Genomic DNA, 24,853 nt, shown 5'->3' on the forward strand with positions numbered 1-24,853 from the left:
TTTTTAAATAGATTTAAAACATGTTGCTCTTCTGATGTTTTGGGTGTTTTGAACCTTTGTCAAAAAGCAGAGGTCACGCCTCTGGCTTTGACCTTACCAGTATGGCTTCAGCAATGTCATTTTGACGTGTCATTGGAGGAAACTATTTTTACCGCGTCACTTCCTGAATGTGAGTCAGGGATGGGTCACGTGACGGGGATTCGGCGCTCTCCTTCTCCGACTACTTTTGAATTTAAAATATAATTAAACACCTCGATTCACATGGACGGGCTCCGGGGCTTTCTGAAAGATGGTCGTAGCTCGGCTCTCGACCGATGCTCCGCGGCGCGTCATCTGCGTCGCTTCGGCAACATTTCCGAGCGCAAAATCGACTGTTTTGTGGGCTGCAGCGTCACGTGATCCGCACGCGCCTCGGGTAAAGATGGCGCCCGGCGGTTAGAAAACAAGCAGCGCGAGCAGCGGCGACATCCTTCACTCCGCCGCGACGTTTGGGATCCATAGAAACCGAGTGGAGTACGTGTTTGCCTCACTGGACATTAGCTGTCAGACAGCGGCTTTGCTCTGTTTTTTGGTCACGATCACAATTTCCGTCGGTTTAGGGCCGCTAAGCGAAGGTATATTGAGTTTTATTGCTTTTTTTTTGTGCGTGGAAGCTTGCGCTAGGCAGCTAACCTGAGGCGAGCCGTTAGCGCACTTTTGACAAAGTCACTGACAGGAATTATTCGCTCATATGTCGTTTTTTGGCACTTAATCTGCTTGTCAGGGTCCTTGGGATTATTTAAACTCGGCTATAGCCTATTTAAAGACATTTTGACTCCTCTTTTGATGTTTAAGGTTGATGAAACGAATAGTGAGGAAAATTAACGTTACGTTAGCTAGCAGCCACCGTAACCAAGACGTGCAGCATATGTTTTTTTTTTAATAATTAAACTTTATTTTAATGTTAAAAGCGTGTTTTAACCCAGGATCTGTTCCTCGGGGAAATATTTAACATGTCCGCTGAATATTGAGGAGCAGCACGTTTTGTTCACCGGCTGTCTTATGTTGTGTCGATAATACGACAGGTTATAATCTCTCAACGTTTTGATCATTTCGGAGATCGTTAGAGTTTTCTTTTGCCCTTAGTCTGGTTTCTAAACGTGCAAGCTGATTGACATTAACGTCCAGTCAGACCAGGAAGTGTCTTGTTGGATCAGTTTTGGCAAACACGTGTGGAGGTGGATGTTGTGGTGAGCCATTAGCAGCATTAGTTTAGCACGTTGTTGCTCTTGTGAGTACATTTCTTGACTAATTAGTGTTAAGTATTATGCAGTGTTCAGTTGCAAAGTTCTAACATTAATAACAGCATGTGATGGGAAAGATGTGATCTTTTAATTGGGGGTTATGTCATTGTCTTTATTAAAGATGTGTGTAGTTCAAGAGGGCGTTACATTACGTCTGATGTTAGATAGTAAAAATAGATGTTTAGCAAAAGTAGAGTCTCTTTATGATGATTAATATTATAATATTCTCTGTCCTTTAGACGATGGATCCTGGACAAGATTTGCTTCTGGCTGCTCTTAGTGAAAGTGGAATCTGCCCTAATGATCTGTTTGATGTTGATCCTCAGGACACACTTCCACTCCCTGCTTCACAACAGGTCATTTAAAACATACACATGCAACATGGTGTGCTCATTTTCACGCAGTTTATTTTTTCCCCCTCTTAATTCAAGACTAAGGCACAGGTTCTATTAACACAGAATTTACAAACCCATTTTTTTTTTAATATCTAATAGTTTGGATGTGTATCTGGTACAGTACATGTTAATTTTTCCGTAAGAAAAAAAATTTAACTAAAGCTTTAAACTATATATTTTTTGAAAGCCTCTAACGTTTGCTTGCTCTTTTTTTTTCTATTCTAGAATTAAAAAAAAAAAACTTGCTACGTAACTGAGACTTGTTATAACACTTGCATATCATTGCTTTTTTCTTGATTTTGATTGCTTCCAAGTCACTTTGGATAAAAATGTCTGCTAAATGAATAAATATAAATATACAGGGAAACTGTCAGTTGGTATGTTAATGTTAAAGGTTAAAATTAATGTCCCAGACTATTACATTTTATTGCAATTTAGTTTCAGATGTACAATTAACATTGTATACAGAAATTTGCATTGCACAAAAGACAATTATGTTAACTTCTTAATTATATTAAAATAGTTTTACTTAAATTTGTTGTTGAAATAAAGTCATTTGAACTTTTTACTAGTGGATTTATTCAAACCTACGTTAAATATTTAAGAACATATAATGATTATGTCGTATACTGCATATATTTAGCAAATACTCCACTCTTGAGTTGTTTTTCTAGCTAAGTAATAGTGGATATTGAATGGCTTTCCTGAGGTGAATGTTGCTTTGTGAAACCTTTCTGCAGTTGAAACACTGAATTGAGCGATTACATGTCTTCTGATGATCATTCATATTTATTTTGTGCTATAACTAGTAGTAAAGTGGAAGGGATAATTGGTTCACGTGGCACTTGAACTGAGGCCCTACAGCGATCTGTTACAACATATTAAAAAGCCCCAAAACCACATTTATTGTTTGAATTTTGTGATACTATTAACATAATTTAAAAGCTGAGATATCAAAAGCAACATTGGGTCATCGAAATGATGGTCAACCCAGACCTACTAAAAACAAAACTGAAATTAAAAGCATTGCTTCTCAAAGTAGCACATTTGATGATTAACAAGTGATGATTGAGTCAAGGGCTGTCGCAATAATAGCAAAAACACGCTATTGACGAGCAAGCCACAGAGGAATGCAACAACCACTGCAACCGTGATTTTTGCGTGTTTGACTGAATATTAAATAAGTTAACAATGATAACATAATGTGTACCATGCTGATTTGTACAGAGGCTCCATAGATTTGAACTTAAGCCTAAACAGACAGTGAATGAGACATATATATATATATATATATATATATATATATATATATATATATATATATATATATATATATATATATTCATGTCCAAGTAAAGCAAAATCTTAGCATTGACACATTGCTCGTCAGCTGAGCCTTTTAAAGTGGCGCTCAAAGTTAAAATGATTTCAGCAGAGTTTTTCATTATGTCTCTCTGTGAATGAATCAGCCTTTTTGAACGTGTAGTTGAATGAACGGTTTAAAGACTGACTGAAAGCCCGTCTGGAGTGCGCAGGTGGAAATATCAATTAGAAAGTCTCTAGTCCAGTCGGATTTGAGGATCAGAACTAACAGTTATACATATAGGCTAAAAATAGCCTAACGATCTCATTGTCAGGTTTATGTTCTGTTATGTGGACCATTATTTTGTCATTCACTTCCGGTTTGAATGCTATTTGGTTTCGGCTTCATTGGTTTCTGAATATGAACTCGTTATATAGTAACACATATGCACACAGATTATATATATGGCGATAATACCGCATGTTCTGCTATTGAGCCACTCAAAATTACTGCAAGGGAAATTCCATCAATGTGACCGCCCTAATTGAGTCGTCTTTTTTCTTTTCCTTTTCAGTCAGTCTCATTAAATGCACTTGACATCGGTCTCAGTAATGAAGCTTCTGGAATTGTCAGGATTGATCCTACAGTACCACCTGCTCCTACAGTCACAATCAGGGTAAGCATCACTAACAGCTTAAAATCTAGCTTATTCTGGCCAAGAACCAATGTTATTTTAGTGTCATTGAATTACTATTATAGTTTTTATTCGTATTTGAAATGTTCTTTTTTTATTTTCCATTTTAATCTTAGAGAAAGTTTTAGTAATTATATGTTTTTGTAATTTGTTGTCCAGTTTTTTTTTAATGTCAGTGTAGTTTTTATTAATTTTTAAGATTAAGTCCGTGTATCCACCAAAGCGTTTTTAGCCAGCTGAAAATGCCCAGCTGTGAGTGCTTGAGAGCGCAGCGTTTTTTTTTTTTTTTCAATTGAGACGCTGTGGTTGCTATGATATGGAATATCCACTAAAATATGATGGCAAATGCACTGGGAATGAAATGTTTCTCCAAGCATTATTTTTCATAAAAATATTACGGTAGTCTGGCGGTTCCATCTGGTAAAGACACAAATACTCAGAGACAAGCAATATTAACTTCTCCATTGTTGTTCAGTCGTAATGCAAGCAGGGTATGACAGTTGGTCGGTATTAGTCCCGTCCCTCCTCCACTGTGATAGGTTACTTGACTAAAAAGTGATGGTGATGAGCACTGCATTTTACCTAATGTTGAAACATTCTTTTAAAAAACAATTAAAAAAATACGTCCTCCGGAAGGGAAAAAACTCTTTGGTGGACATGCAGCCTAAGTGTTAGTTATTTTAATGTGCAAGTTAAACTAAAATGAAAAATCTTGTCTTGGCAACTGACTGAAATAATTTTTAAGTAATCTTTTTTTATGGTTTTAGTTAACTATAAGAACCCTGCCAAGAACTGCCCACTTAGGCTGAAAGGCCAGTATGTCATACCAACCAGAGTTTTTGTTGTTAGTTGCTGTTTAGGATTGAGTTTATCAGTATTATTTTATACCTGATTTACAGATTATTTCACTGGTTATAAGTCTGAAAATGAAGTGCATTATACGTTTCTGCTAACTTGCAACTAAGTGAATCATACAGAACTGAATGTTTTTTTGTTTTTAACAACAACAACAAAGAAAAACACTGTTTGCATTTATTTCTGGAAGTTGCATCAAGTCAGTCAGATTGTAACTAGTGATTTCATGCCTTTTTATTCTGTGAAATGTAATGCAGACAGTGAGTGAGCAAACTGTAGGCGGTCTGTCTGAAGCTACTGCTTGTGTGACATTTTAGTATTTGACTGTAAAGCTCAGAATTATGCATTGATTGTATATTCTGTGTCATCTTTGCAGGAGAAGCCTCAGCCCTCTACAACCACCTTCGTTTTAAATCAACTGAATCAGTTGCCATCACTGGGTACAATTGTAGTCACCAAACCATCAGCCGGGACCACATCCAGGCAGACCATCACAGTTACTAAGGTCGTACACACAAGTTCGACAGCACAACGGAGCTCTTCGTCCTCTCCCACCGTTTGCACTGTGGTCCCACCGAATAATGAGCAGATCAGGTTGAAGGACCTTCTCAGAACCAGCAACCTGAAGACAAGCAGCCTTGGAGAGCTTATGAAGTTGAAGCCCCCACCTGACATAGCGCAACCTGTTGCTACGGCAACAGCCACAGGCACAAGTGAGTGCTGGCAGACGAGCTGGACCTCGAGCGATCATAGATGTTTTTTTTTTTGTGTGTGTAAGGGTCTGTCGATGCAGCTGTCGGCTTTGTAGCACTTTGCAGATCTAATGCTGAGTGCCAGTTTTCAAGTGCCGCATCAAGCTGTCAAAACAAGAAACCAACATGAGCTCAAACCATCTTTGGAGGCGTTAAAGCCGTCTAGATGCTCTTAAGACATAGACCTGTTTTTAGGTCTATTTTGTTACAAATATTATCGGTTTAGGCCATGTTCATAGTGCAGCTGAAGACGTTTGTCAGACGCATCTCCGAGCAACACTCAACAGTCTTTCGTTACTGAATGATTCAGCATTTATGAACGAGTCAATGATTCAGTGAGCCATTCATAAAGACAGTCACCTGCTTCATTTATTGAATGAATCAGCTGTTTGAACGAATCGGTTGAATCAATGATTCACTCATTAAGACAGTGACTTGCCACCACAAACTGGTGGTTTAATTTCATATTGAAAATTATCATTGCATTTTTCCAGCATTTCATATTTGTATGTCTAAAAAAAGTAAAACATTAATCTAATAACATCATTTATGCATTTGCAATTTTGAGTAAATGATTTAATGGAACCTCTTATCTTCATTAAACAGTCTGAGTAAATACATCTAAATGGCACTTTTAATGCAGCTTCTGTGTTTCCTCTGCAGTGGAAAGATGGAGTTTGTTGATACTAATTTCATTTGAATAGTAACAACCATGTAGTGTCTTATTATTCTAACTTAATGTATTGATCCAATGTAATAATTCAACGTAAATGGAGACGTTCATTTAATCAGTTTAGGAAAATATTGTCCTTCATAAAGTTAAAAAGTGTAACAGCAATCAATTTTTAAGGCAAGTATCACAAATATGCTGATTAAAGTAATAACTGATAGAGCACTGATGAGACTATTGCTTCAGATTAAATTACATTTGTCCGAAGGACAAGCCCATGTCAAAGCTTAATGTCGAGCCCTGGATAGTATTATTTATATATCATTATTTTTTATTTTTATATCACATAAGCTTTTGCTTGTGTTTTCAGTTTCTATTTTTTTTAATTACTTGCTTTTGTCACTTTTCTTAATTTTTTTTTTATTTTTATTTTTTTATGCTATTTTGGTTTAATTAATTTTTATTTCAGGTTAGTATTTGTAGTGCAACTTATTTCAGTTGCCAAGGCAGCATTTCTCATTTTCATGACGTTTTTCATCCTATATTTATTTTAGTTCAGTTTTTTAGTTAACCAGATGTTTTTTTTTTAAATAGTTTTTGGTAATGATAACCCTGCTTTAAACCAAATAACTGTTTGATAATTTAAAACTGTTTTGAATTTCTAGTATTTATGGTGCACTGAAGAGTTTCTTTGTTAAAATTTGAGCATTGACTAAAGCTTGATTAGAGAGACTGTGTGGATGTAATCATGCTGTTTTTTCTTTAATGTCACTGCTCTTCCTTTCAGAAGTTATTCTGATCTCCACTAAGATGATGAACAGATCAGGTATGGGTAGGGTTTTAACTGCAGTGCACTGAGTCTGTTTTCACAGGTGCTTTTGTGTTGTGGTGGGACCGTATCATTTTTGGCAAGCTGCTGTGGGTGTGTGTGAATATTTGTCTCATATTTGTGAATTTTGTCTCCCTTTTCTTCAGCGGAATTAAACAATGGCTTGAAAAAGGAAGTGTCCAGCAAAGATGTAGCAAGAATCTGGGTCAACGATGACATGAAAGTGCGGAGCTTCTCACCTGTAAATGTAAGTTTATTTATTATTATTTCATTGTAATGAGACATTCACTGAGGACTTAAGCTATCATTTACATTTTTTGGATAATTTTTATTTGAATGTAGAAATTGCCAGGAATGAAGGAGGAAGAGGAACCGGAGGAAGAGGAAGAGGAGGAACTGGGTCATGCAGAGACGTATGCCGAATACATGCCAATGAAACGTATGTATAATCGTGTTATCAGAGTGCTCAAGTAAAGGATTGTGCATAGCCAGCAATTGTGCATAGGATGTAATCTATGAAAAATATTGGATTGTTATTAAAGGTGTCTCCATGATGCGATTTCAATATTTCCTTTCTCTTTGGAGTGTTACAAGCTCTTGGTGCATAAAGAAGATCTGTAAAGTTGCAAAGACTAAAGTTTCCAATCCAAAGAGATATTCTTTATAAAAGTTAAGAGTCAACCACACCCTCCTAAAACGCCTCGTTCTAACACGCCCCCACATGTTTACATCACGAAGTGGGAAGGTTTGCATAATGCCGCCCTAATGTTCTCGCAAAGAAAGGCAGCGCAACCTTTGATTCTCACTGTTGCCGCCGGCACCATGTTGGGGAGTCGCTGTGTGTTTCGTTGTGAAAGTGAAACTACTTTGTTTGGCCTTCCAAAAGAGGACACAGCTATAAAAATCAGTGGTTAAGTTGTATTTACAACACTGTTCCAGAACAGTCCAACCCAAATATTCAGATGTGTTTTATGGAGGATGAGGACTGTTTCCTGAACAGGTAGCCTGCAATGTGTTTCTATAAAGTTGGGCAGTTCCAACTTTGCAAGGACAGTCTGGCGCTTCTGACTCACAGCCTGTAAGTAACGTTATGTTTTTATATTTAAATAATTTGCCAATGATGATTCAAACGTGAGTTTTGAGCAGTGTAGAGTAGGCTTGTTGTTTCTCCGATCACAAATGTAGACATGGGTTTGTTTACGCAGCGCGATACGCAACACTTAAAAAGACAGTATAAGTCTTTATAATCAGTACTTATGTCCCCACTGGATGCAACAAATGCCTTGTTTGTAATGGGTTTTATTGGTTTGGACTCGTCTAGGGAGGTCCGGATCGCGAACAAATCGTTCTATTTAATCGGATCTTCACCAAATCGAACTGAATCGTTAGTTTCGCATCTCCAGTACGCACTAATCCACAAATTACTTGTGTTATAAACGTGCCTGACACTCCCTCTGACGCGAAATAAACCAGTATCCCTAGTTGTTCAGTTACTCCTAACAGTACATTGACTGAACTGCTTAAAGAGAACCGATGATGGGATGTGCACGAGCAGAGCAGCTGGACTGAATCTCGTCCTGCTGGGAGACGGCATCACAGTATAGTGAGGGGCGTAACATTTCCGTCACACACTTGAGGCATTCGGCCAATCACAACGCACTGAATAGCTGGCCAATCAGAGCACACCTCACTTTTTTCGAATGATGAGCTTTGTAAAAATCGACGCGTTTCAGAAGGCGTGGCATAGAGGAGAAAAAAAATAATGTACATTATATGGAAAATGTTTTTTTTTTTTTTTTTTTTTTTTTTTTTACCTTAAACTGCATAAACACATTGCATTACACCAAATACACAAAATAATGTTCTTTTCAGCAACATCATATGACCCCTTTAATAATAGTGCCAACTAAGCCATAGTTTGTTTGTTTGTTTTTTTTTCACTGTTTTGGCAAGTTTGTAAAGTTGATCTTTGTCTCTCAGTGAGAATTGGACTGCGGCACCCTGATCCTGTGGTGGAGACCAGCTCTCTGTCCAGTGTCAACCCACCAGATGTGTGGTACCGACTTTCCATTCCAGAGGAGACCATCGATAGAGGCTGGTTATCTGCCCTACAGCTTGAGGCAGTCACGTATGCTGCTCAGGTTTGGACCTTTTTGCATATTCTAACCTCAAATGTTATTACCACTTATGGCTCTTTTCCACTGCATGGTACGGCATGGTTCACTTTTGGGGGGTTTTCCACTTGGTACAGTACCTGCTACCTGGTACTTTTTTCAGTACCACCTTGATTGAGGTTCTAAGTGAACCGTACCGTTACCAAAACGTGACGTGTAAACTCTGCTGATCACTGATTGGCCGGAAAGAATCGTCACTACCTGCGTCACTGAACTTGAGACATGAGACACAGCAGAACCTCTATAGATTTAACTCAGCACAGCCAGCGAAGGATCGAACGCAACTGTTTTGAATGAGCGCACCATTTTTGTAACAACCAAAAAATGGCTGTTTCATTGTCTGTTGAGGAAGTACAGACGTTCCTCTCGTTGATAGCAGAGGAGCGGATCCAGCGAGAGCTTGATGGGGCGATGCAGAATTAAAAAGTTTTTCAGGAGTCGCGGCAGTTGAGGCAGCGACATATGACAACATGTGAATAATCCCGCCCACTCTAAAGCGATACTAAACTGCAGTGGAAACGCAAACCGAGTCGTACCACACAGCGGAAAAGTGCCATTAGAAAACCATTTAGTTCATTTTTCAGGTCAAATCACAATTACTATAGTTTCTAAAATGATGTATTGCAGTATTTAGAGCTGTCTCTTTCAATCATGTCTCTTCATACAGCAACATGAGACATTCCTACCAAATGGAGACAGAGCAGCCTACTTGATTGGAGATGGAGCTGGCGTTGGAAAGGGTAGAACCATTGCTGGAATCATATATGAAAATTATCTTCTTGGCAGGAAAAGGTCCCTCTGGTAATCACTTGTTTTCTTCCTCCTTCAAGCTGCTTTTTGGTGTGTAATTGTACCATTATTCATGGGGTTTTTTCCACCACCGGTCTGTACAGGTTTAGTGTCTCAAATGACTTGAAATACGATGCAGAGAGGGACTTGAGAGACATCGGAGCAAAGAACATTCAGGTCCATTCACTAAACAAGGTACATTAAGTGCTTTTTAGCCAAAATATGAGATGTTTGTGTATTTCGAGTGAAAAATACATTTTCTACACATCCCTCTTTCAGATTAAATATGGAAAGATCTCATCGAAACACAATGGGAGTGTGAAAAAAGGTGTGATCTTTGCCACATACTCATCCTTGATTGGAGAGAGCCAGACTGGGGGAAAGTACAAGACGAGATTCAAACAGTTACTACACTGGTGTGGAGACGACTTTGATGGTGTTGTATCCTTTCAAGTTAAAAGGAAATAGTAGGAAGGAAGAAAGTCTGAGATTGTAAATTTTATAACAAAATTCATACAGGAAATGACGTTTTGATGCTCTTTAATGTGGTGTTTTGGCATTCAGTTCAAGCGACAGTATTTCAAGGGTGGAGAGACGTCAATAAAACAGCTTGTAAACAATCACATGTAACATGAAAACCATTCAATGTCTGCAGCTTGCTAGCTAAAAAAAAGTAACTATAGATATGAACTAAATAACATGCAATTGTTTTTACTTAAAAAAATCTAAATACTAATCAAAAATGACGTTTTGATATATTTGTGGTAGGAAATTTACACTATTTTCATGGAACATGATCTTAATATCCTAATGATTTTTGGCATTAAAGAAAAATCTATAATTTTGGCCCATACAATGTTTTGTTGGCTATTGCTACAAATATACCCCTGCGGCTTATCGATAAAAAGCTAATAAAAACTTATGGCCAGTTTAAATGTTTATATACAGGTCAGTTTTTGTGTTGATCTATTAGACAGATTTGATTAATTAATTAATAATAAAAGAAAACATAATTTGGCTTTCATTTTCAGAAAATGTGAAAACCTTAATTTAGTTTTCGTATAAAAAAAAAAAAAAAAATCTGTGCATCACTAATTCACGATTCTCATTTCCACAGTTTTGATATTCATAGAAGAACATTCCATGCTCTAGACCAAAAATAATCATGTTGCATTGCATATTGACTGAACCACAATGAAGAGCTTCACATGGTGTGATTGTATTCAACTCTCTGGTAACTATGGTGACTGATTCCCTTGACTGAGCATCTTAGATCATATTTGATGAGTGTCACAAAGCCAAAAATGTTTGCCCTATTGGGTCATCCAAGCCCACAAAGACTGGGCTAGCGGTTTTAGAGCTGCAGAATAAGCTGCCAAAAGCCCGGGTTGTGTACGCAAGTGCTACAGGTATGTGACTGTGGATGTTATGTATCTGTCAGCATGGATGCATTCATGGTTCTTTTTCCAATGCATTTATTTCTGTGTTTTGCTATTTATACATGTTTTGTGTAGGAGCGTCCGAACCACGCAATATGGCCTACATGAATCGCCTTGGGATCTGGGGGGAAGGAACTCCATTTAAGGAATTTACAAATTTTATCCAAGCTGTTGAAAGAAGGCAAGTTGATCAGATTAGAGTTTGTGTCCATGACCTTGCTTTTTAGTACCAGCATGCATCCTCAATATTGAATGCAACCGTATTTTGGTTGGTTTATTTTAGAGGTGTTGGTGCCATGGAGATTGTTGCCATGGATATGAAGCTGAGAGGCATGTACATCGCTCGACAGCTGAGCTTCACAGGCGTGACGTTTAAAATCGAAGAAGTTCCCTTAACTCAGGTGTACATCAAGATGTACAACAAAGCAGTTCGCTTGGTGCGTAAAATGCCAGAACTAAAACTGAACTTTTTTGCCATTGGCTTTGTATGACTTCGAATCCTTTAAATTATCATGAAGTCATTTATTTTGCAAACTTGCAGTGGGTCAGTGCAAGAGAGAAGTTCCAGCAAGCTGCCAACCTGATGGATGCTGAACAACGGATGAAAAAGTCCATGTGGGGTCAGTTCTGGTCCGCCCACCAGAGGTTTTTCAAGTATCTGTGCATTGCATCCAAGGTTCGCAGAGTGGTGCAGCTGGCCAGAGAGGAGGTTAAAAATGGAAAGGTTAGATTGGACATTCTCTTATAACAAAAAAGCTTTCATAGAGAGAGAATTACAGTGATTTTGGTTGTGCTGATCTCTAACCTCCTCTGTAGTGTGTGGTGATTGGTCTTCAATCAACTGGAGAGGCTCGAACCCTTGAGGCCTTGGAGGAGGGAGGAGGCGAGCTCAATGACTTTGTCTCCACTGCAAAGTGAGTGTAATACATTTGCAGGAAGTAATGTTTTGTCCAAAATTGAAAGTGTTCTATCCCTGAGGCCATCTAAGATTTAGATGAGTTTGTTCATCTGAACAGATTTAGAGAAATTTTGTATTATAGCAAAAATTCACTGCAGAGCATCCATCGATGAGCAAGTTATATAATGCTAAATTTCGCCAAATCTGTTCTGATGAAGAAACAAACTCATCTTGGATGGTCTGAGTGTAAGCAAAATTTTTAATATTTAGGTGAACTCTTTCTTAAAGGGAAATAATTCCTTTTATACATGCTTTAGTCTGTAGCAGATGAAAATGGACAGTGTCATTTTCAACAATGTTTTTAACTGAAAGTATCTATGCATGATCTTTTAAAGGGGTGTACTGCAGTCCCTGGTAGAGAAGCATTTTCCTGCACCAGACAGACAAAAACTCTTCAGTCTTTTAGGCATCGACCTAAGTGTGAAGGAAACGCCTTCACCTAAAGAGACATCCGCTGAGCAGAAAGGCAAAAAGCGAAAAGGTACTATTTGCATGCACGTGGAAACCGCAATAGCGATGCCTTGTTATATTTAGCAGCAATTTCAACCCTGAAACTGAGCACATTTTGATGTTGGAGGAAGTAAAACCACTCTTGGGCTTCTGGGTTACTCAAATTGAAAATGAGGGTGAGTAATTACTGTGGGTGACTTGTGTTTGCAGGTCCAGAAACAAAGAAGCAAGTGAAGAAGGCTCGTAAATCTGGGGGTCTGTCTGGTACCAGCTCAGACGAGAGCAACTCCGATGATTCAGACAAAGATGCGGAAAGCGACGACAGCTTCAAGTCGGTCAGCTCAGGGGAGGAGGATGAAGATGACTTCAACCCTTTTAAGGATGATTCCAGTGAGGATGAGGAAGATGGTGAGAATCTGTAGTCATTTTTTATATAGCGCTTTATACAAAGGACCCTTTTCACAGACTGTCACAATGCATTTCCACAGTTATTAACATTGTAAATTATTACATCCAAGATGGTAAAACCACAATATTTAGTAGCGCTTTATACAATGGACCCCTTTTCACAGACTGTGATGGTGCAAAGTTATTAACATTGTAAATTATAACTCCACACATTGTTATATTACCTTGGCTTTAAATTACAGAAGACTAGTTAACGCCTTTGCATGAGTGTTTCTAATACAGCAGCTGAGGGAGGAAAGGGACTGATGGCAAATTTGACATCTGGCTCTCTTCTGATCAGTGTACTCCCTTTATATTTTTCCATCTTTTGTAAAAACACTTTTGTGGATTTCCACCCCCACATTAGCCCAAATGGGAACGCAAATGTGAAAAGGGTCCATACAGATTATTTCAAAGCAGCTTGATGTTGATTAACCTGAAATTAGCATTGTTAATGTTGCAGCTGTTAAGCAGCTCTACAGAAGACAATACTGTCATTATTTAACTTGGGTCAGTTCAGCGTTGATACACTTTTGTTCAGGAACTGTATCAATGTTGCAAATTTCATCAGATATAAAATGAATCCAGTTCAGCAATAAACAGCTCTACGGAAGACAATGATGTCTTTTTTCACCTTAATTCAATTCGATGTCCATACCATATTAATTTTCAAATGCTGACAACTGTTTGAAACTTAGATCCGTGGCTCATCAGAAAAGACACTAAAAAGAGCAAAGACAAGAGGAACAAGAAGAAGAAAAAGAGCATTGATCCAGACTCCATTCAAAGTGCCTTGTTAGCCTCCGGGCTTGGAACAACCAGACCCACTTTTACAACCCCCACCATCAAACCCTCAAACAACACGGTTGCTGTAGGTAAGTGAGCAGTGAGTTACAGCTGAAAGCAGTATAATGAAGAAGGTCATTGTCCAAAGTATATCAATACTAATAACCACACTAAATAATTATTCTTAGCCAAAAGTGAGCCAGAGGAGAGCAGCTGTGTAACCAGTCAGGATGCTGTTGAAGATGCCCAGCGGATGAAGAGGGACCTGCTGGAGAAACTGGAGCAGCTGGCAGAGGATCTGCCGCCTAACACGCTCGATGAACTCATCGATGAGCTGGGAGGCCCTGATAATGTTGCAGAGGTTGGTCTGTTCATAGAGTATTTTTAGGGCCACCAGTTATTTTGTGTACTTTGTCTATTTAATTAAAACAATGCCATTTTAAATGTGTGTGTCTTATGTAATGCAGATGACTGGCCGCAAAGGCAGGGTAGTCAGCAATGATGATGGCAGCATTTCCTACGAGTCTCGATCAGAACTTGACGTTCCAGTTGAAATCTTAAACCTCACGGAGAAGCAGAGGTTCATGGATGGTGATAAGGTATGCTGCTTTGGTTTTACCCACATCTGTGGAATGTTTTGATATTATGAACAGCATTTAAATAGTTCTGTGTTCACCTTGGTAGAACATCGCAATTATCTCAGAGGCTGCCAGCTCTGGTATTTCACTTCAAGCCGACCGCAGAGTTAAGAACCAGAGGAGGAGGGTACACATGACATTAGAGCTGCCCTGGAGTGCTGACAGAGCTATTCAGCAGTTTGGTGGGTACATAGTATTTATTTTTATTTATTGTATCTTCATTATTATGTTTTTGTAGGTGTATAATATTATAAATATTTTGAGTGTCTATTAAAGGGATAGTTCACCCAAAAATTAAAATTTGATGTTTATTTGCTTACCCCCAGGGCATCCAAGATGTAGGTTTCTTTAGTAGAACACAAACCAAGATTTTTAGCTTCAGCCGTTGCAGTCTCTCAGCCGTACAATGCATGGCAATGGTAACAGAATCAATTAAAAAAAAAAAAAAAAAACATGCATAGAAAAATCCAAATTAAACCCTGCAGCTCATGACGATACATTGATGTGTAAAGACACAAAACGATCGGTCTGTGCAATAAACTGAACAGTATTTATATCTTTTTTTTTTTTTTTACCTCCGATTCATGCAATGTCCAAACTGTTAGAACTCTTGTGATTCTGTTACCATTGCCAAGCATTGTATGACTGAGAGACTGCAAAGCCTGAAGCTAAAAATCATAATTTGTGTTCTACTGAGGAAACAGTCACCTACATCTTGCATGCCCTGGGGGTAAGCAGATAAACATCAAATTTAAATTTTTGGGTGAACTATCGCTTTAATACAGTATGATTTATTTATTTGAGTTCTCGGTTCAGAAACTCTTTGGATTCTTTGCAAACAGGTCGAACACACCGATCCAACCAGGTCACAGCACCCGAGTATGTGTTCCTCATCTCTGAACTTGCTGGGGAGCAGCGATTCGCCTCGATTGTTGCCAAACGTCTAGAAAGCCTGGTAAGTCCCTCATGCACGTGTTGCACACTAATGGGGTCAGTTTTAATTTTGTAAGCCTAATTGTGTTTGTCTTTCTCAAATAGGGGGCGTTAACGCATGGAGACAGAAGGGCCACAGAGACGAGGGATCTCAGCCGATTTAACTTTGACAACAAAGTAAGATTAAATCACACACACCGTCAGTATTAAATAGGGTTGATGGTGGACTATGTGCTGATGTCTTTTCTCATCTACAGTATGGCAGAAACGCTCTGGAAATAGTTATGAAGTCTATTGTCAGTCTGGACTCTCCTTTAGTGTCTCCACCTGCTGACTTTGATGGGGATTTCTTTAAAGGTGCAATTCATTGTTTTTTTTTTAATGAAGGGAAGGGTAAATTGAATGGAAAATAAATTTATTTTAATTGATTGTTTTTTTTTTTTTTTTTTTTTTTTTTGAAATCCGCAATGGTTTAATTGGAGTGGGGCTGATAAATGTGGAGGATAGATCTGGTGTTCTCTCACTGGACAAAGGTGAGTGATTTTCAGAGTCAGTTTCATTCTTAGTTTTTCTTTTCACCCAAAATTTTCGGGGTGCATTAAATTCAGTCTGATCAAATTAAAACCATAGAAAGTCTTAAAAGGTATAACAAAAGATTTAAGTATCATTTGAAGAGTTCTTAAATTTAGGGACAGAAAACAGGAATCAAGGTGATGCCTGGTAAGGTAAGGTGATGTTTTCCTTACCAGGAAAACAAGGTGATGAATGACTGCCCTGTCACATGAAGGAAAAACTAAATAAACATGAATACATTATACAGATTTTACAAGTATGGGCTCAATATATTATAAACTCATTACTGTTGTATGAGCAAATTCCAATATCAGTTGGTCTCTAAATCGCATGTATTTATGTATTAGTTCAATGTTTTTAAACAGATGAAAATATTGATTAAAACATGTCTGAAGTGTTTTAGACTTGCAGTTGAATATGTGCCCCAGTCTATTGCCAAGATTTGATTTTCTCATGCCACATAACTTGTATTTAATTAATTATTTTTTATAGACTACAACAACATCGGGAAGTTCTTGAACAGGATTCTTGGTATGGAGGTCCATCAGCAAAATGCTCTCTTTCAGTATTTCTCCGACACTTTGAGCGCTGTCATTCAGAATGCTAAAAAGAGTGGAAGATACGATATGGGGATTTTAGGTAAGAAAGTGTTTAAACGTGACTAAAGTCTTAAATATTATAAAAACCTCAGTTTGGAAGTTCTGTTGAAACAAATATTGGACTATAGGCCATAAAACTCCCAATACAGATTTGTCAACCAACAAATTTGTTTCTTATTTATTGTTTTTTTGATATTTGGGGTTTTGGGGTTGAGGGTTGATGGCTTAATGTGTTTTTTTTTGTGAATAAATTTAATTCAAAATGTTTCACTTTTTTTTGCCTGTAGCTCAAAATTAGCCTGTGCGCATTCTGACTAATTTTGCCAGCATTTTAATGGGATTTTAATGTAGTGAAAACCATTTTAGACTTCAAGATGAGCTTGTTTTTTCTGACTAATTTTGCCAGCATTTTAATGGGATTTTAATGTACATTCACTTTTTTTTTTTTTTTGTCAGCTCAAAATTAGCTTGTGCGCATTCTGACACTTTTTCAGTTTAAATGTATGTTTTGTTTGCGATTTGGGCTCTGGAGATGAGAAAGTAAAGAAAGTTGATGTAAAGAAATTCTTGACACCAGGATATTCCACCTCAGGGCACGTGGAGCTCTATACAGTATGTAAAATAGGTGTCTGTGTTTATGAGCATCATTGTGATGCAATTATTATCATTTATGAATGTCACAATTGGCTAATGAGCACAAATTGCTCCTGTCTCCAGGTGAGCGTGGAGCGGGGAATGTCATGGGAGGATGCCACCCATGTCTGGGCCGACCAGAACGGTCCGGATGATGGCTTTTATGTACAGGTGAACAAGCTTTTGTTTCCCCTTAATGTACCCCACTTTCAATTAATTAACTACTGAACCTAACAGCATTCTGTTTCGTCTCAAGTGCGGAATAACAAGAAAATTGCCATCCTGATAAAGGAGGTCAATCCCAGAAAGAGACTCTTTATGGTGTACAGACCAAATATAGGAAAACAAGTTAAACTGGAGACTTATGTGGACATCAAAAAGAGAAGTAAAAAGGTATTAAATTACTATAGTTTAATTGCATTTTTCATTTTTTGGTTCATCATTGGGGTCAAATGATAAAATTACCATCTGTGAGCTTTTTTTTTAATCAGCTGTATGTATTTTCCATTAGTTCAGTCAATATTTTTATCAACAGATCTCACTGGTTATTATAGGGCCATATGTCCTCTTTTACCTAGACATGCTGTGGCCAAGAGTTCTAAATTGCCGGAAATGTCCACATTTTGGTTTAGATTTCCAGAATAGGTTTTTGTACTTGTTAAAGCTAATATGACCAAAGTAGGTTGACAAGTAGGGCTCAGTCGTTGTTCATAATTGTCCAAGCGTGGCATGTTAGGATGCAGGATGTACAGAGAATGTCAAAGCAATGCAAATATACACACACATAATGTGTGAGGACTGTTGAAGGTACGTCAGTAAGAAAACAAAGCTAAAACCCGAATGTTTTTGGCAATTTAGAAATCTTGGCTAGGACATGACCGGTAAAAATAGGACAGACGGTCACACCCTAGTTATTGTGTCACTTGAAACAGCTTGTTCTAGCTAGACTCAAGGTGAAACAGCACCTTAAAAATATCCCAAAATCAAAGCATTTTTGTTACTTTGAGATTTAGACATCTGCCGTTTTCAAGCAGCACATTGGGCTGATTACAGACAGTCATGATCACATCTTAAATTGTATCTACAAGTGTTGAACACCAGCATTGTTTGTCACATGACTTTCAGGCTTCTCAGCTGCATGTCTAATGTTCTGAAAACATCTGCATGGCTATAATGAGGGTCATGTTATCATGCAGATTAAACTACTTCTAAAAGTCAACATCCCAAATCAAAAATGTGCTTTCTCATTTGGTGAATGTTAATTTTAGCCTCTTTTGGCATCCTGCAGACTGTTTCATGTCATTTCCTCAGCTCGTACAGCTTCTAATCCTTCTCATCTCAAAATAGGTCCTCTCTGATGATGCCAAGCAGCACTGGATTGATCAGTACAACTCCTCAGCTAACGTCTGCTCGCACGCGTACTGGTAGGTGCTTCTTTTAAGTCATTTCAGAAGGGAAAATGGTAACAAACATGCAGTTTCACTTTTGATTGGTGAAATCTGGAAATGTTGTCATGAGAAACCCTCTTCTTGACAGGCGAGGGAACTGTAAGAAAGTGTCGGTGGGGCTACAGTGTGAGATCGGGCTGCGGTGCAGGACATACTATGTCCTCTGTGGCTCTGTCCTCAGTGTGTGGACCAAAGTGGAGGGCGTGCTGTCCTCAGTCAGTGGAACCAATGTGAAGATGCAGATTGTACGTTTGAGAACAGAGGACGGGCAGAGAATTGTGGGTAGGTTGTCAAACAGATAAATACATAATTATTGTACAGTAGAGTGTACTTCTCAAAGTTATAGTAAACTTACTAACTACTCAATGTTTTAATTTTAACTGTAAACCGCTGTTGTGCGGAATTTTTCATTTGCTTTTAAATTAAGAAATGAATTTAACGTTTTATGCCTTCATTTGATTACACTTTATTTAAATTTGTATTAAATCATAAATCCAGAAAAATTTAAGCACAATAGAATATTTCATGGGTCCCTATTAATGTAAAAACAATAAATTAAGTTTTAGTTGATTAGACATGCTTTCTGATCAGTACAATTTAATTAAAACCATTAAAATGGAATGTTAAAATGAAGAAGAAGAAAAAAAGTAACTTGGGAAAAATAACATCATTTCATAAAAAAAAGCACATTCCATAAGGCTCTAAAAATGTAATTTTTATTAAACTTAATAGTTGTAGAAATTGTTGAAGTTTCATAATTTCGAATGGTTTTTGCTTACTAAAATTGAACCATTAAAACAGTTCAGAAAAATTAAAATGGGGAAAATAAACAATAACTAAAGACAAAATTTTTTTGGGGGGGGTAAAACATTTCATTAGCCCCAAGTATCAAATTTTTGTTCAACTTTTAAAAGTTGTCAGAGTGAAAATGTCATTTCAATGAATTAGACATGCCTTTTGATTGCTAAAATTTAATTTAATTCATCAAGCAGAAATTGTTTAAAAATAAATAAATTAAAAAAAAGACGAGCCAATGCGTTTTCAGGTGTGTTAAAAAAAACAAGTATAATCAACGAGGTAGCCAGAATTGTCCACACTGGAAAAATGCAATCAGGCCAAAAACGGTCTATCAAAAATGTTTTATTTTTCGTATACAACAGTGCTAAAGTTACAAAAGTGCAAAGTGTCTTAATTAAAAACAGGTCAAAGAGCACACGTGAATTTAACCAACGAAACAGAAAAAAATAAATAAAACGGAACATGGGGGAAAAACTAAATGGATTTCATAGGTCCCTAAAAAAAGTATATATATTTTTTTTCACCGTTTTCTTTTTTTTCTTCTCAGGTCTGATCATTCCCGCCAACTGCGTGTCGCCGCTGATCAACATCCTGTCATCATCGGATCAGTCTCAGCAGCTGGCCGTGCAGCAGCAGCAAATGTGGCAGCAACTCCATCCGCAGAGCATCAGCCACACCGTCAACACATAGCGTGACACAAACACCCCTCGCTTTAGGGCAGATGCGGCATCGTAAGCCAGCCACTCTTCCGGCACGCCGCGAGGAAGACAGTGCTCGTGTCGTATTTAATATTTCAGGGTTCATGTCCAAAGAGGACTTATTGCCAAAGGAGCTACAGAATCAGAGCTCTGCGCGTCAGGAAACCGCACTGAGAGGGGCGAAACTGGACGATACTCGGTCAGGCCGTTAACTTTTCACAACCTCCAGTCTGCTAAATCATGGCCTGTGCTTTCCATCAACATGCGTGACTTTATGAAGTCACACACTACTATATACACAGGACAGCGCTCAGGGGTTACTCACAATCTAGTTTCTATTTCTCCTCTCGCCTGGCCTCCACCTGTCCCCACCTTCAGCTTTCTGACCCAGCATGTCTTGGGCCTGATGCTGCTTGTTTAACACTTAATGCAGTCCATGATCTGAAAGCAGGAACGCGACCCAAAGGACTGGATCAGAGACGTTGCATGGTTTGACGAACCCTTTGGATTTTGTTTAGTTTACGGAGGCGGGTCAGCAGGTTTTCACTGCTTTCCAGCATCTCTGTTCAAGTGTGATTTGTAAACTGGAATGTCCTCTACAGAGGGCCTCATAAGTCAGTGCTTTTGCTCAGTTTTTCTATTTCTTGCTTTTAATGATTTGCCGTCACTGTTATTGGGGACAAAAACCTCATTTCTGCTGTAAATGTGTGAGTTTGACACACACTCGGCCTCTCTACTATATCTCGATGTATAGTTGCATATCTGAAATGTCATGTTTTTGCTGAATTGTAGATGTCGCAGCACTCTAAAGACAATTTCATTCATCCCTGCACGAGTTGCACTACTGATGGATCTGTTGTACAAAGAATCTATGGCAAAACTGACTGCAAGATCTCTACCTCTTGCATATGACCAATAAATCTTGTGGATTACCTCGATTTCAAAATGTCTTTACTTCAGGGGAACCACGTCTTTTTTTGCATTCATAAAGTGTATTTAACTTTATTTTCCAGCGTGCTAAGGAATGAACAAGAAGGTAAACCTGAAATCTTTTATTTTATTTTCAGTATTTGGTGCATTTAGAAAGAAAAATGTATTTATGTAGTTCTGAAAGTCCTACGAGTGTATGTAAAATAACACGTTTATTTCAGTAAACATAATGTGAAAAGCTTTAAAATGATAATCCACTTTAAATCTAATCAAACAAGATTTGTTTCTCAACTAAATTCTTTTGGAATCTGCTTGATTTAAATATTTAGTTCTAAAATTGCAAATGTTAGATTTTACGGGAAAATTTCAAAAAGTAATCTATGATTATATTTCATTGCAAAAAAAAAAAAAAACGTTTCATTTCCCCCCATTTTTTTTTTTTAAGTAAAAGTGTATTTTTATCAAAACTGGAAAAAAATCTTACAAGTAAAACCTATGCAAAAGGTTTAAATCCAGTATTTTTTTTAATCATCATTATTAACGATTTTATAACTTCTCCAGCTGTCACTGTGATTAAGGACAACACTGGTTATTTTTTCATTAATTCTGTGTTAATTGAGTTCTTTGTGATGATGATGATGGACAGTGTGGGTGTCATGAGGAGTGACGCGGCCATATTTGCCGGTGCTGCTCCGCTGTAAACAAAAAGTGTCTGCGAGACGGACGCTCCGCTGATTTTAGGGACAATTTTATTTCTCTCATTTATTATCTCTTCAGGTATGTCTTACAAACCCAATCTCCATCAACACCTTCCGGGAACTTCTGGGAACCAAGGTATGCCGAAAAAGCGTGGAAAACTCTCGGTCTTGCGTGTATTTGGTCGAATGTAAGAATTGGCGAGAGAAAGAATACCTGGGGAAAAGCCGTGTGTAGTTTTTGTCCAGTCTGATCGCTACAGGGTCAGATCCTTCACATCCGCCATTATTACTAGTGAAAAAAACGCATTCCTCGCCTTCGCTAGGGCTAAATATCGGCGTTAGGTGCGTGTTCGGGGTCTTCCCGAGGGTTCCGCGTCGCGCCGTGGCCGGATGGGTTTGCGTGGAGGCCGCTAGATTGTGTTAAAAATGAATCCTTTTAGCGGCTAAGATCAAGCCCGTGCCGTTTCCTCCATGATTGTCTCTCGGGCTGTTGATTGATCGGATTCAGACGTACCGTTTTCAGTGCTCTTTGGGGACACCTAGTGGCGGAGGGTGGTGTTTGCATACAGCGAAGGCCGGGGCTAGTTGTCACGAGGGTAACTGTGAGGCTTTGAGACAAAAGATCAGTTGCACAAATGCACGTCTGTGTTGAAATCATGTATGAAGTTGTTGCATCACACAGTTAAGGATGTGTGTTGTTGCTTTTAACAGGAAACATTCCCTCTCCGTCTTCAATGGCAACAATACAGTCATACAAACCATTTCTAAATGACTTTGGGCCGCCTTCGTTGGGATTCCCACAGGTACGTTTCATGTTATTATAGTTAACTAACACTAAAAAAAAAAAAAAAGCAACTTAAAAATATACAATATCTGAAATTTATTTATTCAACATTTCTCTCTCTTTTTTTAAATTTAGTTTAAATTGATGTAGGCCTACTAAAATAACAAAAACTTTACCTGACATTAAAAAAAAACTATGTAGATATATCAAAAATAACATTTTACAAAATAATGGAAAAATAAAAAACAGATTTCTGAAAACAGAAAACATTAAAACACATCAATAAATAAAATACTGAAACTCTTATTAAAGTAAAAATGAATCCAAAATATTAATAAAAACTATATTTAGTTAGTTTAATATAACTAAAACAAAAAACAATGTAAAAAACAGAAACGATATTAATAAAACTGAATTTAGTTGATGTACTAAAATAAAAAATAAAATATCAAACTTGATGTACTGAAATAACAAAAAATTTAATTTAAATAAAAATTACACAGACATTAAAAAACAAACTAACAAAAATTAAAACAAAAAATTACCAAAACTTTAAAATTAATAGAAAACAGAAAATAAAATATAAAGGAACTTGACATACTAAAATAACTAAAACAAAAAACAATGTAAAAAAACACAAACTAATTCAAGTTCAAAATATTAAAACTGAATTTAGTTGATGTACTAAATTAAAATATCAAACTTGATGTACTGAAATATCAAAAAATAAAATTTAAATAAAAATTACTTAGACATATTCAAAAACAAACTAATAATGTCAAAAACAATGAAATTGCTAAAACTTTAAAATTAAAAGAAATTAAAATTAAAAGTAAACAGAGAATAAAGTATAAATGAACTTGATATACTAAAATCACTAAAACAAAAACTATAGAAATTAAACTAATAAATGACAAAACACAACAAAATGACAAAATATTAACATGTAAACTGAAAAAAATAAATGTACTCATATTTTATTACACTTTAAAACTCATTCTATCCTAACAAAAAAAAATATTTAAAAAATTAATAAAAATAATTTTGACTTATTTTTTCATGTTTAGGGTCCAAATGGGAGCCAAGTACCTCAGAGTAAATATGCTGAACTCCTCGCCATCATTGAAGAACTTGGGAAAGAAATAAGGCCAACATATGCAGGGAGTAAAAGCGCCATGGAGCGACTTAAAAGAGGTTTGTGCACATGATCAAACTCAAAATATATAAATCCTCTTCTATATAATTTTTTTTTTAATCGAATGTACTCATGTTAAACTCGAATAATGCGTCTTGGAAACTGATTTCTGTCATTTTGTGTGTGTTGTAGGTATCATTCATGCCAGAGGGCTGGTTCGGGAGTGTCTGGCGGAGACAGAGAGAAACGCCAGATCCTAGCGCCTCCTCAGCGTTCTCTCCATACGGCTGAAAGAACTGTCACACGGGAGTCATGCATGCCTTTCCTGTGAAGGGATAAAACAATCAAAAAACGGAGCATTTATGTTACGACTTGCGCTTTTCATCTGCGGTTGGGAGGGAATAAGGCACCATTCAGAGAATATATCTTCTGATTTATAAATGCAAGAGATCCGGAACTATTGCCATTTGGGTTTTTTTTTTTTTTTTTTTTTTTTTTAATATACATTTCATTTTTTTTTTGACCACATAGTATCTTTAAGAGCAAATGAGCAAAAATGCATGCAACCGGATGAAAGGTCCCGCATTAGAATCTGCATGGCTTTTACAGGTTAGACTAGGTTTGTGCTTTTAGAAGTAGGTCTCAGGATTAGGTAGAGTATTTTTTTTCTTTGGACGCACTAATGGATAGGTGAGTTTTCTTTTAATCGGGGTGATACTGAAAAGTATTCTAGTGATGCCATTACTTTCGTCTTTATTTGTATTTATTACCTTGTGTAATACAATGTATTTTCATGTAAAGACAAAAAAGGTCACTCTTTGGAATTTTGTATATCTGTCAATAAATATGACATTCATTGTATATGAACCATTTTTGTTTATTGTTTTGCGATATTGCTTTCCTTGCATAAATTTACCACAGTAAGAATATTTTCCACCAAAATATCAGACTTACTACAGCTGTTCGTACAATAAAACTGGGAACCTTGTTTGATGAGCCACCAAAATAAGAATAAAATAAGATTTCTATATTTATTCATTATGAAACAATGGTCACCATGTTAATTATTTAAGGCTGTACTGTGTAATAATAGCTTTGTGAGTTTTAAAATAATGCCATAATATAGTTTATAATTGCAAATTAACTTGTTGACTTTTGTAAA

The 24,853-nt window shown here is 37.2% G+C and overlaps 2 protein-coding genes across 7 annotated transcripts; both read left to right on the forward strand.

Annotated features, from left to right (window-relative positions):
• Positions 1-155: 155 nt before the first annotated feature.
• Positions 156-21,082, forward strand: LOC109058991 (protein strawberry notch homolog 1-like). 5 transcript variants are annotated; one of them, XM_042733231.1, is made up of 33 exons: positions 156-614; positions 1,523-1,639; positions 3,556-3,657; positions 4,907-5,243; positions 6,740-6,778; positions 6,928-7,028; positions 7,124-7,220; positions 8,762-8,922; positions 9,623-9,756; positions 9,849-9,939; positions 10,024-10,185; positions 11,018-11,153; positions 11,259-11,364; positions 11,467-11,620; positions 11,725-11,907; positions 12,000-12,097; positions 12,477-12,622; positions 12,802-12,999; positions 13,737-13,913; positions 14,013-14,185; positions 14,292-14,423; positions 14,509-14,644; positions 15,305-15,417; positions 15,501-15,572; positions 15,653-15,752; positions 15,854-15,928; positions 16,461-16,606; positions 17,084-17,179; positions 17,285-17,371; positions 17,456-17,593; positions 18,548-18,624; positions 18,737-18,930; positions 19,994-21,082. In XM_042733231.1, exons 2-33 carry the CDS (start codon positions 1,526-1,528, stop codon positions 20,134-20,136), a joined length of 4,218 nt encoding a protein of 1,405 aa, XP_042589165.1. In that variant the 5' UTR covers positions 156-614; positions 1,523-1,525; the 3' UTR covers positions 20,137-21,082. The 5 variants fall into 5 exon arrangements, with proteins under 5 accessions (XP_042589165.1, XP_042589169.1, XP_042589166.1 ...); XM_042733232.1 differs by having other exon boundaries at positions 161-513; XM_042733233.1 differs by lacking the exon at positions 156-614 and adding an exon at positions 623-1,270.
• Positions 21,083-21,681: 599 nt separating this feature from the next.
• LOC109059001 (cyclin-dependent kinase 2-associated protein 1-like) lies at positions 21,682-24,552 on the forward strand. 2 transcript variants are annotated; one of them, XM_019076205.2, is made up of 4 exons: positions 21,682-21,851; positions 22,484-22,575; positions 23,624-23,750; positions 23,884-24,552. In XM_019076205.2, the coding sequence occupies exons 2-4, from the start codon at positions 22,507-22,509 to the stop codon at positions 23,949-23,951; spliced, it is 264 nt and encodes an 87-aa protein (XP_018931750.1). In that variant the 5' UTR covers positions 21,682-21,851; positions 22,484-22,506; the 3' UTR covers positions 23,952-24,552. The 2 variants fall into 2 exon arrangements, with proteins under 2 accessions (XP_018931750.1, XP_018931747.1); XM_019076202.2 differs by having other exon boundaries at positions 21,686-21,908.
• The last annotated feature ends 301 nt before the right edge of the window (positions 24,553-24,853 follow it).

This window comes from Cyprinus carpio, chromosome B10 (assembly GCF_018340385.1).
Source record: "Cyprinus carpio isolate SPL01 chromosome B10, ASM1834038v1, whole genome shotgun sequence".
Taxonomy (NCBI): Eukaryota; Metazoa; Chordata; class Actinopteri; order Cypriniformes; family Cyprinidae; genus Cyprinus; species Cyprinus carpio.

What these genes read in the sequence shown, in the direction of transcription:
- LOC109058991 (XM_042733231.1), top strand. Translation starts at nt 1,526, where the DNA reads ATGGATCCTGGACAAGATTTGCTTCTGGCTGCTCTTAGTGAAAGTGGA. An exon ending in TAAGATGATGAACAGATCAG is followed by an intron (nt 6,779 to 6,927) that starts GTATGGGTAGGG and finishes CCTTTTCTTCAG; the next exon opens with CGGAATTAAACAATGGCTTG. An exon ending in CAGAGCTATTCAGCAGTTTG is followed by an intron (nt 14,645 to 15,304) that starts GTGGGTACATAG and finishes CTTTGCAAACAG; the next exon opens with GTCGAACACACCGATCCAAC.
- LOC109059001 (XM_019076202.2), top strand. Translation starts at nt 21,854, where the DNA reads ATGTCTTACAAACCCAATCTCCATCAACACCTTCCGGGAACTTCTGGG. An exon ending in GGGAACTTCTGGGAACCAAG is followed by an intron (nt 21,909 to 22,483) that starts GTATGCCGAAAA and finishes TGCTTTTAACAG; the next exon opens with GAAACATTCCCTCTCCGTCT. An exon ending in CTTCGTTGGGATTCCCACAG is followed by an intron (nt 22,576 to 23,623) that starts GTACGTTTCATG and finishes TTTCATGTTTAG; the next exon opens with GGTCCAAATGGGAGCCAAGT.